The sequence below is a fragment of the Ostrinia furnacalis genome, unplaced genomic scaffold, assembly GCF_004193835.3.
Source record: "Ostrinia furnacalis isolate ACB-3 unplaced genomic scaffold, ASM419383v2 OfSCF0710, whole genome shotgun sequence".
Lineage (NCBI taxonomy): Eukaryota > Metazoa > Arthropoda > Insecta > Lepidoptera > Crambidae > Ostrinia > Ostrinia furnacalis.
This window is the reverse complement of record NW_021130949.1, coordinates 3,526,394-3,546,041: the sequence shown is the minus strand read 5'-3', so window position 1 is coordinate 3,546,041 and position 19,648 is coordinate 3,526,394. Positions and strand designations below refer to the sequence as shown.

The 19,648-nt window shown below is 37.9% G+C and overlaps 1 protein-coding gene across 7 annotated transcripts in view; it reads left to right on the top strand.

The window, feature by feature from the left end:
- Nucleotides 1-19,648, top strand: part of Nhe2 (Na[+]/H[+] hydrogen exchanger 2) — a 63,673-nt gene that overhangs the window by 19,633 nt on the left and 24,392 nt on the right. For all 7 annotated transcript variants that reach the window (XM_028300398.1, XM_028300395.1, XM_028300393.1 and 4 more), the window contains exons 2-3: nucleotides 3,324-3,508; nucleotides 18,590-18,860. In XM_028300398.1, the coding sequence (XP_028156199.1) occupies nucleotides 3,401-3,508; nucleotides 18,590-18,860 (379 nt within the window). In that variant the 5' untranslated portion in view covers nucleotides 3,324-3,400. The remainder of the gene's footprint in view (nucleotides 1-3,323; nucleotides 3,509-18,589; nucleotides 18,861-19,648) is intronic.

Here is a 19,648-nt window from a genome sequence, read left to right as displayed (position 1 = left end):
CTAACTTAAAGAACATCTAGCTGAAAATAAAACAAATGAATACCTAACTTTTCTTTTTTCATTCATAGCCTTCTTCTATTTGTTCTCGAATTAATTCAATTGGGCGGTAATACCGCCTTCAGTCAGCTAGTAGAGCTTCAATCAATATCCATGAATGCAAACGAACATTAATGTCGAGGGTAGTTTGATACATAGGCAGCGACGCGCCTCGGCCAGAGCGATGTGATTTACATATTCAATGGGATATGTTGACTATGCTGAGTGCTACGCCATGATAGCGACATTAAATTGTGGATTCAATTGCTGTGACCTAACATGATATCGTATGCTCTACTTTAGACGTTTCTGAGGGTACCGATGACCTATTTTTTCTTGAAAAATCGTATCTATTACAAATACATAAGTGCTACCCTCGTTAGCTTGATGGGCAGTCATCCGTGTGAATGATATCACTCCTGAATTTACGAGATGTTTTCAGTAGGTACTGTGTTTACTTGTATTCCAGTTGGTTGGATTTGATTAGTTTTAGGGCTCTAGCCCTAAAATAAGTTGGAACCCTTTTATACTAATCTTCACTCTGCAGCTCTGGATAGTCACTGACATGAGGCCGGAGTAAAATTTTGACGAAATTGTTTGTTATCGAAAAATGCATGTTTGCACTTCGCCTCTAGAGCTGTTTTTACAATATTAATACTAAATCCATGGCCCTAGATAGGAAACACCCTAGTCAGCAAGTCTTTCGTTCAATCATTCACCCTGTATTTGTCGTCCTATTAGATTTAATTCAACACGAACTTCGCGGCATAAAAAACCGTGACTCATATAAAAATTGTAGGTCGAGCAGTCTGTAACGCTATGAACGGCATTGGTACAGCAACGAATTTATTACATACCTCAACGCTTACATTGGCTATTTTCATTTGCTCAGAGGGCAGAACTGTTGGCAATACTTCAGCCATAAATGCTTTAGATTGAGTAACCTCCATGAAAACAATTTGACATCTATTTTTTTATATTTTGTTGGCTTTTTTGTATCCTTATTGATATGGTCGAGGTGTGAGGCCAGGTGATTCATTGAACTAAGGAATTTTAAACTTTTTAAACTGGAATAATAAATTGCTAACGCTAGTCACAGAGGAAACGACAGGTTATGAGGGACTGCACGTATTTTGGCGAAAGAATCTTAAGCTTTCTCACTTAAAAACTGCGTATGTACCCATATGCCTTCATTATTATTCTCTTGTGGCAAGGACCCTGCATCTGACATTGAACTAATTAGTAATTTTTTTTGTCTAGCCAGGTTAACTTGGTATAACAACAAGTTTTGTCAACAAATGTATCGTCTAAAATTGATGAAATGCCTTGATAAGATTTTATCGGGGCACATCCTAGGATTACTCCACGAAAGCTCAGTACTTAATAGTATCTTTTTCTAATCCCACTGTATCTGCCCCCATTATACTAATAAACGACGTTTGAACAAGTCCTGCGGAGTCGACATCCACTCAAGGACGCAGGGCTGCGACCTCTTTATGTTAGTGTCTTGGCGAACTTTCCACTTTTAAACCCAAGACGGATTAAGCCGTTATGTTTGTTCATGCAAATTTTATTGCACCGTTCATTTTGATTGTGAATTTAGATTTGAATAACAGACAGGTGCCATTTCTTGTAAATAAATTACTCATTTGATGGAATGATATCTAAGTTAAAAAACGCTAACTCACAATATAATTACCTAGGTATGTTCAGTTCAATCAATCGTAGTTAAAATAAATTCAGGTTATGCGGTTTCAGTTACTAAAATGGTAATTGACTGTTTTGCAATAATTTTAATCAATATTCTTGATATTAATAGTGTGTTGTAAACTTTTCCTCTGAAAGAGAGAAACATTCGTCACTCAAGTCTCAAAGAGAATTATTTAGCCTTCCCGGCTATTAAACCTTGGCCGATTGCGCTTGTTGGGACCAAGCTGGGACTTTTAATTGGGCCACTACACCGGCCATTGTGCAAATTGTGCATTGATAGCGCCCTGATTGGCCATTGCCAGTTGCGGTCTGTCGCGACGCGCAGCGAACCGTTCCATCATGGCCGATGGTTATAGCCAATTTAGTAACTATTACTGATGCTGAAGTTCTCATTTTCACTACAAAAAAACTTATAAAAAAAGAACTTTCCGAAATAAAAATTTGTTCATTTATAAGCCTTTAGGAAAAGTATGAATTTACGTTCATGAACAGATTCTATCTAAATACTATAAATAGCATGTAATAATTTAAATCTATGATTGAGAATGAATCTAGTTTCACGAGTTTTCATTTCATTAGATATCTCCGTAATAATTACGGGTCAGAGTCTTCTAAATTATTAGTTAAATCGCTTTTGATGATTGTACGTACATTTTCAGCAACTAGTGGTAGGTATACTACATACTTTTCTACGTCGGAACCCTTTGGATCAGTGTTTAAAAATAAGTTTCGTGCCTATTTTTTTTCACGTGCAGGTTCGAATAATTCAAACATTAGGGTATTTAAAGCCTCGCATTTTTCAAAACAATCATTCCTTAGTAGTTAGGTAAGTACCTAATTAGGTAAGGAGAACTCGTAGCAACCCTAAAGGAAGGCGTCCCGAAGTCGCCACTACGCAACTACGTTACATCACATAACGATTTGCTCCTTGCGTATAATTTAGACCTGTTATGAAACAACGATTTGTCAACGAACTGCGTGGAACCGAAGTTACCAACAGTCTCAAAAGAAATTTTCAGCAAAATGGAGCTTTCAGGCTTTACATAAAATTTACGTAAATTAATGTAGGTTCTTCACCAAACCAAGCCATTAGGAATTTGTCAGTAGAGTAACCGTATTTATTTGATCATTTAATTTAATTTTCATAAGTCTCTTGTGCCAAAGACTCGTAGTTTTGTTTTGTTTATGTAGCTACAAAGCTGAAATTATTAAGAACACTGAAACGTCGTCATCAATATCCAATAATAGCCAATTATAAAGGTAACGTGCACGAATAAAAATTAGAATGCTTATAGTAAGTCTAAACTATATTAACATAACAATTGATTATCTATTGTGTCTAGATTCGCGGAGCTTGAAGGATTAATGATAATTAGATCATTCTTCCAATCTTAAGTTTAGTGGAAAATTACAGTGTTAATGTAAATTCAGTTAAACGTTGTATGCACAAACTCGAATACTCAGACAAACGGCATGCCAATTTAAAATCAGAAACAAGCTTATCAGCGTCGCGAATGGCTGAATTAAAAACGGTGACTTAAGTGTGTGATAAAAACTCATTTCTTGCTAATGCGCAGATGGAGTAATAAGTGGTGAGGACTGCGAAATGCGCCAAGTTATTGTGTGGTTAAAGTGTTAGTTGGCTGATGAGGAGATGACTTCGTTGAAGCATGGAGTCAACCTGAGCCGGCGGGCGTGCAGGCAGGGCCTGGTGGTGGCAGCTGTGCTTCTGCTGCCCATCGTTCAGCTGAGTCCTATCGAAGTAAGTCATTTTTTTGTCTATTTTCAACCGACTTCAAAAAAGGAGGAGGTTCTCAATTCGACCCGTATGTTTTATTTTTTTCTATGTTTGTTACGCGATAACTCCGCCAATTATGAACCGATTTGAACAAATCTTTTTTCGGCGTATAGGTAATACCTCAAGGGTGGTCCCATTTAAATTTAATAATAGAAAAAACAACCCCCAAGGGTGGAAAATTGGGGATGAACTTTTTTATACGCAATATCTCCGCCGATTATAAATCAATTTGAACGATTATTTTTTTGTTGAATAGGTATTATCAAAAGGGTGGTTTCATGCGAATTTGAAGAAAATATTTCACCCCCAAGGGTGGAAAATTGGAGATGAACTTTTTTATACGCAATATTTTTAATTTTTAGTTTTTTTTTGTGTTCACGCATTTGAAGTCGGTTTTATTTTTTTTAAAAGTTAATTATTACATCTTCTATTTCCAACCCATCTGGCCAGCGCGTGGGGAGTGTAGACCAAATGCTCCTTTTGCCTTTGGTAATGAGAGGGTCTTAGTCCTGCAGTGGAGCCTAATAAAAGGCCTGATGATGATGACTTCTTCTTTACTTCTTCTATTTTAGGATAGAAAGATGATGGCACATCGAGCCATATCTTTTCGTCGCAAAATCACCCCTATTACAACTGTGTAAGGTGCTGCAGTGATTATCTTGACGTGCCATCGACTGTGCTTAGGTACCAGCAATGATCTTACCACTGCTGTTATCAATGCGCCACTGGTCTCGTCACAAATAAAAAAAAACATTATCTTGTGACTTTGATCAGTAAAGCAAAATTATAGCTGTAGCAATAGTTGGCTATTGCTACAGCTATAATTTTGCGGCCACAACAGCCAAATACGTATTAGGTAATTTTTCAGATCCAACCGATTCCTGAAAGTTTCAAATGATATTTAAGTAGGGAGGTACTAATAAATGTAAGTTCGAAACAACTTTGTCACTGAAAGGTTTAGTTAGAAGATCCCTTTGTTCCTTAGAGGCATTCAAAATAATATCAAATTCTGCTATCGATTTATAAACTATACATTTCCTCAACATTTTAATCTATCTTTGAATAGTTTACGAGAAATAATTTATCTAAGTTTAATCTAACTTGATAGAAGTACTTCAAAATAACTTTGGGAACTTCACGATTTTTTGATTCTTTTATAAGTAGGTAAATTGAACTGGCAACTAACTAAACAATATGTTAGCATTTCATCATCTTATCAGATCCAGCGTCTCTAATATGTTGGATTACCTGAAACTAATTTATTTCAAATGCCATTGTTACCATAAACGTGCCCCGTAATGTCATGGTCAGTTTCCTTTACTTTTATTTAGTATGTATGGTTCTTTAGTCAGTTAGATTTTTTTAGATAAAATCATCTTGCGACCCAGTCACTCCGCTATATTTTCTTTACGTGACATGTGACATTCATAAGCTTTGGTGTATGTCCAGCTCCAGACCAGTGGTTTTATACAAATGTCACCCGAATTGCGCTCGTCACATGTACCATTATTGGACATAGATGTCTCGTGCGGTAGGTACACATTCAGTGCAGTTGCATATTCTCCACTAGCCCTGCGGTTTTCATCTCACACTGAACAGTATTAAACCTCGCTTTACGAGATATTATGTGTAACATACATATTAACCTAGCCCGACGTTACTCCTTGTTTGTCGTCACTGGGTTATGAAAGAGTTTGTCATTTTGTACACCTTCTTCATAATAAACATCAGACAGTCTACAAAGACAAGTTTAGGTTTAAAAATGACTACACATGGCTTTATTTATAAAAAAAAGTTATCAATTTCCTACGTGCGCGGAGTAAGTAAGTATATGATAGAGTGACTCATTCTGATGATGTTCTGTTTGATGGTGATGATGATGAAAAAGATCAAAAGAGACTTAATCATTCAGTAGGTACTTTAAGAAAAAGTGATTTACAAATCACTAAAATAAAAAAAAACTTCTATTAGATAATTAGACAATGAACTTTCGTTTCGGTGTCGTGTTCCAATAATTTCAATACCCTTTTACCCTTTAGGCTCTAGGGATCGAGGCGATTCACAGACAAAAAGTAGTTAAAAAAGATGAATGCTATAGACCTCAATGTTATCTTTACTAGACTTGTCTTCCAGTATTCAATTGTTTTTAATTAGCCCCTGTCAGAACGCTTCATCTCAGTCCAACGAAGTTATTATTCAGAACAAATGCCCTTGGTGTTTTAGTGTAAGGAAAACTGGCTTCAGAAATTGTGTCATCCATTTTAATTAACATTTACAAACAACCGGCTGTACAAAATTATTTTGTTCTTGTCGTGAAGTGTAATTAAATTTTGTATAAGCGTTTGCCATCAATAACTAAGCTTTTGTGGGTTGAACGTGATTTTCTCAAAATAAAAATAGATTGCCTGGGATTTTAAATAATTACTGAAACTCAAAGAAGAAAAAGTGATTAATTAAAACAACTGCATACCATAGTGGTTAGTAAAAAGAGCCTAGAATATCAATGTTATACTCGTAGATGTAGGTTTATGATAACCAAATTTATTTGCGCGTGTTCCTAGGAACAAAAATACTTACATTTTAAACACCGGAGCGCGAGCGGAATCATTGCTAGAGGGCAGAGTAGTAACAGTAGTAACGTTTATTTTATTGCTGACAACTACCTAATATAACGTTTCAATATATGTACATACCTAATGTGTCATTGCGATTCCATACAATCACATAATTCTACCCTCTAGATAGAGCCTTCTATTGATAAAATAATATGCGTCATCCCTGAAAATTGATTAATTTGAGGTATTCAAATCGCTGCATAATGCCCAAGCCAGTGGGCCAGTGGGCGTATTTTATAAATATACCATAATTGAAACGGTCCACGTGACCATAAAATGTCAGCAGTGACGTCACTATCGTCCTACTGAAGGGTATGACGTCATGCACATCTTATTTCAGTAATTTAATATAGTAAGAAGGAGGACGCGACCTTCAAACGCATGTTTAAGTAATGGCTTTTGAAGATGAGCTCATTTAAGTGACGCCAAAACATATTTTATCGGATGAATAAACCTTGGAGTGACGCAGCATCGTTGCTATATCATATTTACATTTTCAGGCATCCTGAGAGATTGGATTTTCAGTCAAACTTATCCCATTATATCCTAGAAACGCATCTCACTTGGGAGTTGAGCTTCAAATCACTTGAATAGGAGCGCATACTGCGCGAAAATAGCATCGTAGAGTTAGAAGTTTGATTTTTCGGCACCTACGAGCCACAGATACCAACAACAATTTATGCTTCTAATCATGTGTCATTTAATCATTATCGTTCATTAATCATTATTGAGTTTTACTGTATATGGGTGTGTTTTCCGGTAATGTTCGTTATAATGGCAGTTGCAGTGGGGTATAAATTTTAATATTTTATGGTTGTTTATACTTGTGTGTGGCTGATGATAAGTGTAGGTAAACCGTGTGAAGCCTTAACTAAACAAAAAAGTTTCGGAAGTTACACATCTGTTTAATTTAAACCATTCTCATTCAGTCACTTACCTACGAACTATCAAACCATAAAATATGTAAACCCCATTTTCTTTCCCACGATTTTCGTGGGAAAACGGACTTGGTGCCTCGGTGTCTAAATACTACAGACAAAAGCACTTCAAGTTAAACACTGTGGCATCGTATGTGAGTTGTAATAGGGGCGATTTTTCAACAAAAATGTATGTGCTGTCGATAACGATTAACGATAGACGGCGTGGCACCGTTCGTTTTCATTTACCGAACCGTACTGAAGCCATACTATTACTTACGTGTCTTATACGTTATGTCGTTCGAAGCCGCCAAACTGTAGACCCTCGATTGATCAGGTTCGAAGTGGATGACCTGAGGCGAACTGGTAGCGTTCAGATAACGATTCTAGAATGTACGAGATTTATAAGTGTGTAGAATGAAGTTGTGGAAATGCAGTAAGTGACTTTACTTGTAATTTATGTAAATGTGATGTCGCTCTGTTTCGTCAAATAAAACATTTTTTACTTTTTACTTTTACTTGTACATGTAACATACTTTATTTGCATTTACGGGAACTTGACGAGGTCTTATAAAACATTTCAGCTGTTAAAATGCATTCCCAATTTTTTCTTTCTTTCTTTCAAGTTGGTAATATCTACAAGTTCAATTTAAAAAAAAAAATTCATTGGATAGGCCCTTTTTCAGGGCACATACACACGTCCCAATATACTTACTTATGTATTTTACCATACCAAACACTTCTGGATAACATTTATCGGCTGATATTGAGAAGAAATGGCAGAACAAATTCAGTTAGCTTAATATTATTATTATTATTGGTTTTTGGGCCTTTATTTGCGCCAACTCGACCAGGTTTGATCTATTGTGGCAGCCCTTGTCTTTAAAGTTCACTGCTTAGTCCCGTTGAGTCTATAAATTTCCAGATTCTTTGGAGCGTGATATCTGCTATCTCATCCGGGTGCATGATGTGTCGCCCGAGATGGATACTTCTTTTGCTCATAAGCGGGAAGCATGAGCAAAGAACATGCATGGCCGTTTCTTCTTCTGTATGGCAGAATCTGCACAGAGTTTCCTCGGTCATGTTCATGTTCGATTTATGTTTGTTTAGTTTGCAGTGGCCGGTCAGTATTCTAGTCACTGCACAGGCTTTGTATCTTTTGAACTTTAGCAGTTCCTTAGTTACTTTATTGCTATATCCCTGAATGAGTGCTTTTGAGTGTTTTTGTCCCGATGTAGACTTCCACCACTCAATAGCCTCTTGTTTGCAGAGGGCGGTTAGTAGCGTGGTGGCTCGTTGTTTGGTAATGCCACAGAACGGTTCTACGCCGATTTGAGGGTTATCGGCTCCATCTCTGGCGAGTTCATCTGCTACTTCGTTTCCTTCTATATTCGAATGTCCTGGTACCCATGTAAGCGTTACTTTGTTGGTATTTCCCAGTGCATTCAGTGTCTCGGTGCATGTTTGCACCAATTTTGACGTGTATTCGAAGGATGTTAAGGCCAGCAGTGCTGCTTGGCTGTCTGAGTTGATGTAGATGTGTTGATCCTGGAGCTTCCTTTCCAAGTTTATCTCTGCACATTTGTTTATGGCAAAGACCTCGGCTTGGAAGATTGAGGCTTCAGTCCCCATGTTTAGGCTAACTTTGAGCTTAGGCCTCTCTCCGTAGATCCCGCAACCTACATTATTTTCCTTTTTGGATCCGTCCGTGTACCAGACGTGACTACCTTCCTTAAATGACATTTGGCCTTCTAGCCATTTGTCTCTAGGAGGTATGTTTACGGAATATAGTTTGGTGAAGTTACATTCCGTATGCATGTCGTCACTGGGCATGCACAAAAGTTTGTTTTCAAGTACTGATTCCTTGAGTCTTATCAGATTTTGAGAAGCCCATCTGACTTTCGTGCGGGTGCAGATTCTATATGTGCTCTGCTTGGCTTCTTTTTGCACATGCATATGCAGTGGTATAAGATCCAGCAGAGCATTTAATGCAGCCCCTGGTGTCGTTGATAGTGCTCCGGTTGCTGTGATGCAGGCTAGCCGTTGTAGGCTGCTCAGTTTCTGTATTGTTGTCACTTGGTTGACTTTGCTGCACCAGACGGCAGAGGCATAGGTTAATAGGTACTTACAAGTTAATTGCAGTTCACATAAAACTTTACTTAATATCCAGTTCAAAAAGATACTAGGCATAAAAAGAAAATTCGTTTGTCATGGTTCTTTAAAATACGTCATCAAAACGCTTCGTCGAGCTGACGTCATCATGTTTGGGGTATTCCTGAAAATGGAATGAATCATCTTTCCTTTGGTCTTTTCCCCTGTTATAGGTACTTGACATTAATTTGTGCTCGGGGTGACTGTACGATCTAATTTAGCTGCATGGTTTGAAGTATCGGACTACCACGCCTACGTTTGCGGATTTGATCCCCGCTCAATACAAACCTATGTTGATGAAAACATCATGGTGTTAGAAGTACTGACTTCTAACACTGGCACTGGGCACTGGCCCGAGATATGGGAGCGACACGGGGAGAGTGTTGTGGGATATGATGTTCAACCACAATAAGGAAGCTAGGTGTTAGTGCTTCCTTCACAGATGTCTGTTGCTTCCTTCCTCCGAGCGGGTGTTGTGCTCGGGGACCAAGGTCCAATTTACACCATCTTGGTTTGTCTAATATACTTGGCAGGGTAGAAAACTCCGTCACCGCGATGCAGGATTGTACGCGCGGTGGAATGCCATAGCCATAGTGGAGTCGTAACAGCGCCATCTGTTGGTACACTAGTTTGTAGTGGCGTATAGTAGATGTCGCCACAGGTGTTTTTGAGAAGTCAAACGTCAGCGAGACTTCAGATATGTTTCAGATTTTTATGCTGTCACGTCATAATATGTCAATATTACCCTTACCGTACCGCTCCCATACCTCAGGCACTGACTGAGTTAAGCGTTAGGTATAGTATGGGTGTTTAAACCGTTTTTTACATAGGTTCAAAATCGCTATAAGATCTTCCCTTTCTATTATGTAATAGCGAAAAAGCATTTCCCTACTGAATTCAATTTTATTTTTTGTGCTAAATGAGTGATTGCAGAGTTATGTAAACGATCTTCGCGAAGGCTATGTAACCATAATTACCCTAACTAAACCATTTAAAGCTTCGTCTTGCCCTTGCCTGTTATTTCCGTGGTAATACCTAGTAATAAAGGCTGTGCGAACCGGAACTAACGATCCTTTTTAAGGATAATGGGAGCAAAGGCTTCCTTAAAATGGCATAAAATGAACCGAATACGAAAAGGTATTACATAATAAATACAAATACAAATACAAAATCATTTATTGTGAATCATAGGTAAAATGGTGACATGTTACATTAGGTAGTATCACTATGTTCCGCTCAAAGAGCATACAATTTGTCAGACAACAATAAAATTTGGCAGTTACATAAACTAATTAGATTTATCGTCAAAGAATTCAGATATATTATAATAACATTTATTAATTAAATAAGTCAGTAAAGTTTTTTAAATGAATTTAGATGTTCAATTAATCTAATGTCTTTTGGTAATTTAATAAATAAATAGTTAATTTTCAATTTCTGATGAAACTGTAGTATGAGTATTTCAATTTACTACGCGCTTCCAATATTAGAAACGGATCTTAGAAAACTCTTCAGGTCAATAAATGGGCCATTAATACCGTTACTACATCAGGTAGGTATACCAATGAGTTGAAAAGCAATGTGAAGACCATGCATTTATGGCTTCTTAGTAACATTACGTGCTCGTATTTCGCCTGAAACATCGCTGTTCTAAACGTAGGTATAATAAGTTAGGTTGTGGCAAAGCAAAATAACGTGTTCGCACCTACAAAAACAGCGCGGTTGATAGAGATGCTTCTATCGCTAGCGTTATCAACGTGTATGAAAGATTGATGGCCCGAGTGTGCCCGAGTGCGCCCTCATCCCCTATTATCTTCACCCCACGACAGGTGCGGGACCCGTTTCAAACGCGTATATTGGAGATTATATTGTGAAAACATTAATAAAATGACATATTTTTAATGCTTTGGAAAGAAAGGTTGTTCGTTGGATGTGAGAGATTGGCGTAAGATATGTACCTATAGTATATGCTCGCGGCTTTTCCCTCGTAAATTTTGTCCCGTTACAGAAAGTCTCGCGTACGTATTGTTTTCTATAATAACTAGCGATGATAAACTCCACGTTGATTTTCAGTCTTTGTCACCCCGTTTTCTCCTTTTAGGAGATGATTTCTGAAAAAACCTGAAATACGCGTTTATCAGTGTGGAAGTCACCAATTTTATTAACACAAACGTCCGTATTCACAAATATTACTTTGAGATCTCACAGTGCGCGTGGACGCACAGGGTCACACACGAACCAATCACAGAGCTCTATTCAACGCTGTGCGTTCGATTTGCTGCTTCATTTAAGCAAGTATCGTTTATGAATACGGGTGTAGGTAATTTATGTGAATTTCTTTTTAAACACGGGGCTAGATTTACAGTTCACACAAGCACCTGAACCTGACAGATCTCGAATGCAGGTGCCCAGCTGTAGACAATAAAGGGCGGCTAATTCAGGTCATTAGAGGCACGTGCCGCGTGTGGGCTAGGGTTGCCAAATGAAAACATATCAAATTCGAGACAATTCTACTAGGACAACGGTGTCTTGGCCATAGTTAAAATATCTTGGTTTCCATTATTTTCAAACGATTTCATTTGTATTTTAAAAGAAAAAGCCATTTATTTTCAAATACATGGCTTTTATTAAATAAGTAATGTACGTCAACGTACGTAATAGGGCTCACAGGCAGGCCAGACGTGTCATTTGTTATTACATATTAGTTTATTTTGACACAAAACTATTAGGTTTTCGGAAATCCGGGACAGTAATATCTAATTACTGGACAAGGGGCAAGACGCAAAATTCCGGGACAATCCCGGATTTCCCGGTCATTTGGCAACCCTAGTTGGAACCAGACCGCTAACCGCTTCGTTACGAAACAGCTACTCTATCGTTACTGCAGCTTTGTTATCCAGCTGTAAGCTGCTGTGTTGACAGGCGGACAGGCCACGGATGCAGGTGTTGTCGGACGATAACGATTGTTATGAATGGATAGGGATATAGGTCATTAGTGCCACGTGCACATGTCAGGGCTAACCGGTAACTGTGTTACCGATATAAGCCTATGTTGTTTACTTTTGCGCTTGTTTTCAAACTATAAACAGCTTCTTTCGCCAGGTCTCGAATGCCGGTGTAAAGCGTTTAAACGACTCTCGTGCGATAGTGAAAGTACCTGTGGGCAATTTAACACCATATTCTCTGGGCAGGGCCAGATGGCCAAGTAATCCGTTACTAAACAGCTAAGCCTTACTTATATCGGACTGTTGTTAAAAAACAGTAAAATCTAAAGTAGGTATATGAGACCTACTATTGTTTTTCGTTCATAAACTTCGGATGCGAAGGGTCTTCGCGATTGGAGCTTAGTTGTAAACAAGAATGAAAGGATAAGGGTGGATTGATTCAAGTTAGGATGGCATGTGTCATGCCACGTGGCATGTCTCGGAACAAGCCTACCGCTTTGTTACAAAACGGCTCAATTCGTTCAATCGTTTCAGCCAAATGACGTCCACTGGACAAAGGCCAAAGGATTCCCAAAATGGCCGGTCCTACGCCGACCGCATCCAGGTACTTATAGAGCAGTGTTCTTTAAACAACAAACATATAGTACTCAGTAGGCCTAGGATGCGTGCCGCAATAAGCTTTTATCGCGTCATTTTATCGATTTTACGCATTAAGACTATACGTTTGTCGTCTAAAATCAACGATAAGATTTTATCAGGGCGCGCATCCTAGCGCTACAGGTCTCGACAAATCTCTGATAGTCTGTCTCTGACAGTCTATTCAGCTCAGTACAGCTCAGCTGTTGAACCACAACGAGGGCGGAATAAGGGAGAATGTATCCAGGTCATTAATTCCACGTGCCATGCGGCTAAATCGCCAACCGTTTCGTTAACAAACTAATCCGCTTTACAATACGGCTCGATTTACAGATGATTCACTTTACCATTGTTATTAGAACGTAGGCGGTAAAGTAGGGGTAAGAAAGCGGATTATGAATTTAAGTTAAGCCGTGTTACTCATTCAATGAAAATTATACAGCATTTAACAAATTAGCCGACTGTTAAAATTAGTACTAACTTGATATTACTCGTACCTAGTTACTTTTTCCTTTCTTCAGATAGACAATTGTCTATCTGAAGTATAGTAATAGTCAATTCTGCATATCTTTCATTTTGTATTTGTTATAAATCTACTATATAAAAATAAGTCGGGTTTTCCTCCCTGACGCTATAACTCCAGAACGCACGAACCGATTTCCACGGTTTTGCATTCGTTGGAAAGGTCTCGGGCTCCGTGAGGTTTATAGCAAAGAAAATTCGGGAAAAGGGGGTAAAACAGGATCCACGCGTACGAAGTCGCGGGCGGCCGTTAGTTGTCATATACAAAATACTTACCCAATGGAAATAGTTTGCGAAACATTGGACACGGCACATTAACTGAATTGTATGATCACATGTTCATTACACATGGCGACTGTGTCTGTATTTATTTCGTTTCATGAGCTTTCAAACAAGCTTCTGAAAACACCTTGTTAATGTAAGTATATAACGAAACGAATGTAATAAACTCATAATTTGATTCTGTTCTCTTCATTTAACGTGGAATTAATTTAAGGCTTACATTGAATCCACAACTTATAATTTATGCACGAAACATTTCGTAAATTAAGTTCCAAGCATTTAATAGGCATTCGTTGATGAGCATTCTTCGATCATAATACTTAAATAATAAATTATTATAACAAATTAATGGTAATGAATGGGTACTTAGTATTTGAGGGAAAACTGCCCTTTAAAAGTAAGTAGGTAGGTAATTAGAATAAAATGTTTATAGGTACAATTTTAAATTCAATCCAAGTTTAAAGAAAAATTTACCTAGTTCCTACCTATTTTCTGAATTTTGCATGTTATTTAATTACTTACAACATGGTTAAATTGATGCTTACAACTATTTAGTACATTGAAGACATTACCTTTAGTCCAGTCAATAAAGCATTATTTCATGGATTTCTCTCTACACCGTCGTTAAAGCATTCATTGACTGGACTACTTACTGATTACTCAGTGTTGCCATGCCCACATCCACTCAAAATAGAGTTAGCACAATCCACACAAATAAAAACAATTTGCAAATATGAACCTAAAAGACACAGGATATGCATTTGTTTTGATTGACGTGTTATCGGCGCTAAGTTGTTTACGAGTCGAGGGGGAATCCTTCGCGAAATGGAATGTTAAATTATGTATGGAATGAGTTTTCCGCACTGTCCATAAAGAAAGAAAGGGAGAGAGAATTTATTACGATAGGAGGTCATAAAGCTAAGTCATAACACACAGGTGGTAGATAAATATGTAAAGCAAGCCTTACCAACAATATTGTAGCAATCGCATTAATAAAATGTCATAACAAAATGACATTGCAGCATTAATGCCAACAGTGTGATGTATTTGCGCTGGTTTCTATAAAGACATTAGGATTTTTGCAGTATCTCGGGTATGTGAGGCTCTCCCTGCCAGATGGGCAGGCGTATCTAACGTGCATTAGCGCGTTAATTACTAAATGACATTATTAATTGATGTTAGCTCGTAGACAATTACCCATTGTTAAATGGTGGGTGTGGGCGTTGACAGCCGTCACTTGTCGGAGAGCTGTCGTTTGTCAAATCGTGAGCAATTGTCACGTCGCGCTAATGTTACGTCACGCGAATGCCACGCTAAGCTCACTAGCTGGTGTTATCTGTTATACTGTATAATTAGTTGGGCTTAGCCACAATAAAAGCATTATGAATTTGTGAAACACTAACACTACTTGACAATAGATATGTGTTGTACAGTCGTCACCATATCAGACTCTACATTGTTGTTGCAAAATATAGCCTATTTCAAAGACATAAGATGCCAGTAAATATTAGCTTGACGAGCCTTCGTTCGTACCTACTTTACATATAAATTCATTTGCTAGAACCGTTTAATTTGATAAATCCCTTGATCCCCGTACAATAATAGCCGACAGCGACATAAACGGACAAATTAAATAAATTGCTTTCACTAAGTGAATCAACTTAGCAGCTGTGCCTTTTTAGGTTTTATTTCTGAATGTTTTATTATACAGATTTAAATAAGTAATAGCTAAAATTAGAAAGAAATGTTTCCAATTTATTTCATTGGTCCTTCAAACTTTTCTTTCTGAGTGCTCTTTGGCCTCTCGAGTTGATTATTAAACATTGCCAACTCAAATCAATTAGATTAACTGTAAGGAAGATGATAAATCTCGAAGAGTAATTCCTTTCCAATTGAGCCATATCAGGCATGACGGCAAAAGAAGAAAGCTTTTTATCAATTATTTATCACTAATCTGATAGTATGCGACGTTTTTCTTTCACTGATATCGAATCTGGCGACTGATGGGGCAGCAAGGTTCTCATATGGAGGTCATGTACTGGCAAGCTCAGCGTAGGAGATGTCTAATAATATACCCACAAGCATGGACCTATAAAAAAAGGCGGACGGAACTCGCGCTACAACAAAACTGTGACGCAAAATTTTGGCGTTTGTCTATTGTGTGAGTGAATTTAGGGATGCCATGTTAGCCAAAACATTTTACCCATTTATTTTAAGAAAAACATAGATCGGCAGATGTTACTTGGAAATGTAGACAGAATTATTCCGTGCCATTTTAAAAGGATGAAAGGTGTATGCGTTGAGGTAGGCGCGAAATTTTCAATGTTCAAATTTTCTTACATTGTTTGCAAGTCAGTGTGTCAGGGTATGTACATAATGTTGATCAAAAATAATTCACGCAGTTACAAATTACGAATCTTGTGTACATTATAATCATAATCTTATGCATCATCAATATATTATTATTATCTCTGATAGATATTTTTTAACATACAACCTGACACTGACTTGCAATCAATGTAAGAAAATTTGAATTTCGCAGTTCCACATTTTTGGGAAGGATCAAATTTGCCTATGAAAATATATCCCATTAAAACACAATAATTATGATAAATTATTTTATTTCCATAGTATGCGTAATACATAACTAAAAAGTCCTAAAATCATTATTAATTTCCCATATTTCGGGTAATTTTCCCACGTAAATAACTGAGAACACTGGTCTTTGACGTATTATTTTTTCGAGTGAATGACGTTTGATTTCAATTAATTTCAATATTTTAATGTCGGGAAATAAGTGATTGGATTATTATTTTACCTGTGAAATGTGATTCCTTAATTTTTGTTTGTTCGAACAGAACGGTTTTTACACAATTTCATCACACAAGACATGTCGTATTCGTGTTGTTTTTTCGCTGCTTAAATGTGTCAACTGTGTGAAGTTTGCTCTCGAAGTGGTGTAACAGGGTGTGAATGTGTGCGTGCCGGCCTGTACGTACAGGCAAGCTGGTGTATCCTAATGTCACAGTATTTTGTTGATGAGACTCCGTCCGACTTTTTTTATAGGTCCATGCCCACAAGGTGGACAGATGACCTTATAAGGGTTGCAGGAAAGCGCTAGGTGCAGACCGCTACCAACCGGCCAATCTGGCCTATGTTCAACGGCGGACGGATGTGGGTAAAAAATGAAGCTACATATTTTAAAATTGTCTGTAACATAACTACAGATTAGTCAAGTATATTCAAATATTCATCATTTTTATTTGTCGTCCGGAAAGTTTCGATATCATCGCTCGGCTCGAATCGAAAATGTCTCCGAAATGCAATATCCGTATAACTTTTCGTTTATCCCTTGCAAATGATTTGAGGGAAATTGATACTAAGACTGTTTATAAATGCGGTATTAACTCTCGATCCACATGAAGGACTGCTAGTAATCGAATACTGGAATGATAAAACTTTACCTGTTTTAGCTTAGATATGCAAAATGTTTCAAAATAGAGCTTCCAGAACTCATACCAAGCTTATTTCATGACAACTTTATAAAAGTGTACCTACCTACTAGGAAAAAATCTTGTTAAGTTCGCCTTCTTAGAACGGTCTTTTTTCTCGGTGCAAGTTTTAATAAATCTCATAATCCTAACTTTTAATAACGTCTCTGACCAAATTGAGAAAAACCAGCCATTTCTCAGAAAATCTTTGCCAGAAACTTGTACAATGGCTATTCATTCCACAATAACTTAACAGACCCGTTTGATAATTACGAGCGGGTCTAGTGTATCGTACAGCTGAATTCTCGCCAAAGTGGAGTGCGGGCAACTTGACCTTGCGCTGAAATCGCTTTGTCTCCGGAGTGGCAGCGGGAAGGGCACCACTGAAATACTAAGGCCGGTTTCCACCAAGGCGAAATGTTTTGAACAATCAATCAGAAGTCATTCAGAATGAATAAAATTGACAGAACGAAATCTGATTGGTTATTCAAAACATTTCTCCGCGCCATGGTGGAAACCGGGCCTAAGGCCGAATCCATAGTCACCCCATTAGCGGTAAATTCGTAGTCACGTTCCGCTATGACGTGTTCTGGCTACCCTTATCGTCTTTATTACCACTAGATAAGGCAGTGTGAATATAATTTGGGAAATCACTTTTTGTATTATTTAATTTAGCACAAAGGATAAACGTGACAGAGATCCTCTGTTTGCATGTGAGTTGATGTGAGCATGTTAAAGGCTTTATTATGATAAATAATAGGTAAATCCAATTAAATTGAAAGCCAACATACTACCTACCTGTATGTACAAATTTTAACGTATCTAAGTAGGCATAATGAGCTAAAGCACGTTTATTGGTTCCTATGTTCTATGCCAAATAAATATCTGAAACTTTATAAAGAACCTGTAATAATTGCCCTGAATATTCTTCTTTTTGTAATTAAATCATGATATGCAGTATGCAGGTATAACCAACCTTTTCGTATTCCTTACATGCGTAATGCTTTAGAAGCAACACGGGAATACCCGAAGGTAGACAGACGATTGTGCCACGAAATATGATTGCAAACCCTTTTCTTGCAAACGATCCCCACTGGAATACTTATGAGCGAGCACAAGCTCGCGTTTGTTATGTAATCTTGTAGAACTAGTTCTCGTAGGCAATACCAGCTCCGCGTTTGATATGTGAGTTGTTCGTCCTAATATAATTTGGAAGATGCTAACCTGATAGTTTTACATACTCGAAGAATAGAGCCCGCCGAAGATTTGGAAATTAAGGAGGGGAAGCAGAAGTCTCATCATAGCTCATAGAAACTCTATAATGTACTGTTTGTCGTCAGTGACTGTGGCGAGCTTGATATTTAAAAACAAAAAAAAAATAACGGCCATCTATCATGGTCGGGTAAGGAATATTCAGATTACAAACGGTGCATAAATGTTTAACAGGTAGTTCCTCTCAATAACAATCATTTCTTTTTGTCCCCAGAGCACCACGAAACAGAGTCCGTCCATAACAGTCGATGGGAGCTCCACATACCCAGGCCTCGGCTTCGGGCCCATGGGTCCCGTGGCTCCTTTACCAGGGGAGCCCCTGGGCACCCAGCTGCGCCAGAACCAGGAATCCACCACCGACCTGCCGGCCACTGTCAAGACGAAGAAAGAAAGGACCTTCGTCATAGCAGCCTTCGAGTTCCATAGGGTGGAAACACCATTCCTGATCGGGCTATGGATCTTTTTTGCCAGTCTTGCGAAGATAGGTAAGTTGAGTATTTGGCATACAGTCTGCGTGTGCGCGGCGATACGGTCCATATAATTTGACAGCTGTATGTACGTCACGCTTACGGCTGTCAAATTAATGTATGGGGCAGTTACACTATGCGTTAAATTGATCGAACAGAAGCGCGAACACGTGCACGGAAGTATGGGCGACGCACGGCGAAAAGAACTGAACTGCGTGTTTGCACTGTGATTCGATCAGTTTCACGCATGTTGTAACTGCGCCATATTAATGAATAAGTAATCCTTGCGCTCACGTGTGGATTGTTACCAACTTTGACTATGATTTAAACTCAATCTTATAACTACCTACTTCCTATTTATACCTACTTACTACATTTATTTTTAAAATAGTGCATGCCTAACAAATGATGTGGAAATTATCCCTTTTCATTAATAGACTTAATTTTAATCTTCATTTTTATATTTTAATGTCTGACTTTGAATATTGGGATCTTTTGTGATTTGAATGAGTGGGCAGGTGCGTTTAACTTCAGCTTGACCGCTTTTTAATGATTTTCTTTTAACGAGTTTACTATTCATAGCATTATTGGGATCTTATTTAGGTGAACGGTAAATGGTATGTCTTCAACAGATAAAATTTCTGCTCAGATTTTGCCTTTTTGTAAATTAATTGGATTTCTGTACTTGAGAGAGTCAATCATAGGTCCGATCATTCTTCGATGAAAGAGTTTGGGCACTTGTGGTTATAATAGCCATTTTATTGGTTTTTGTCCGATTGTTAGCCAAAAGCATTTGTTTAGGATTA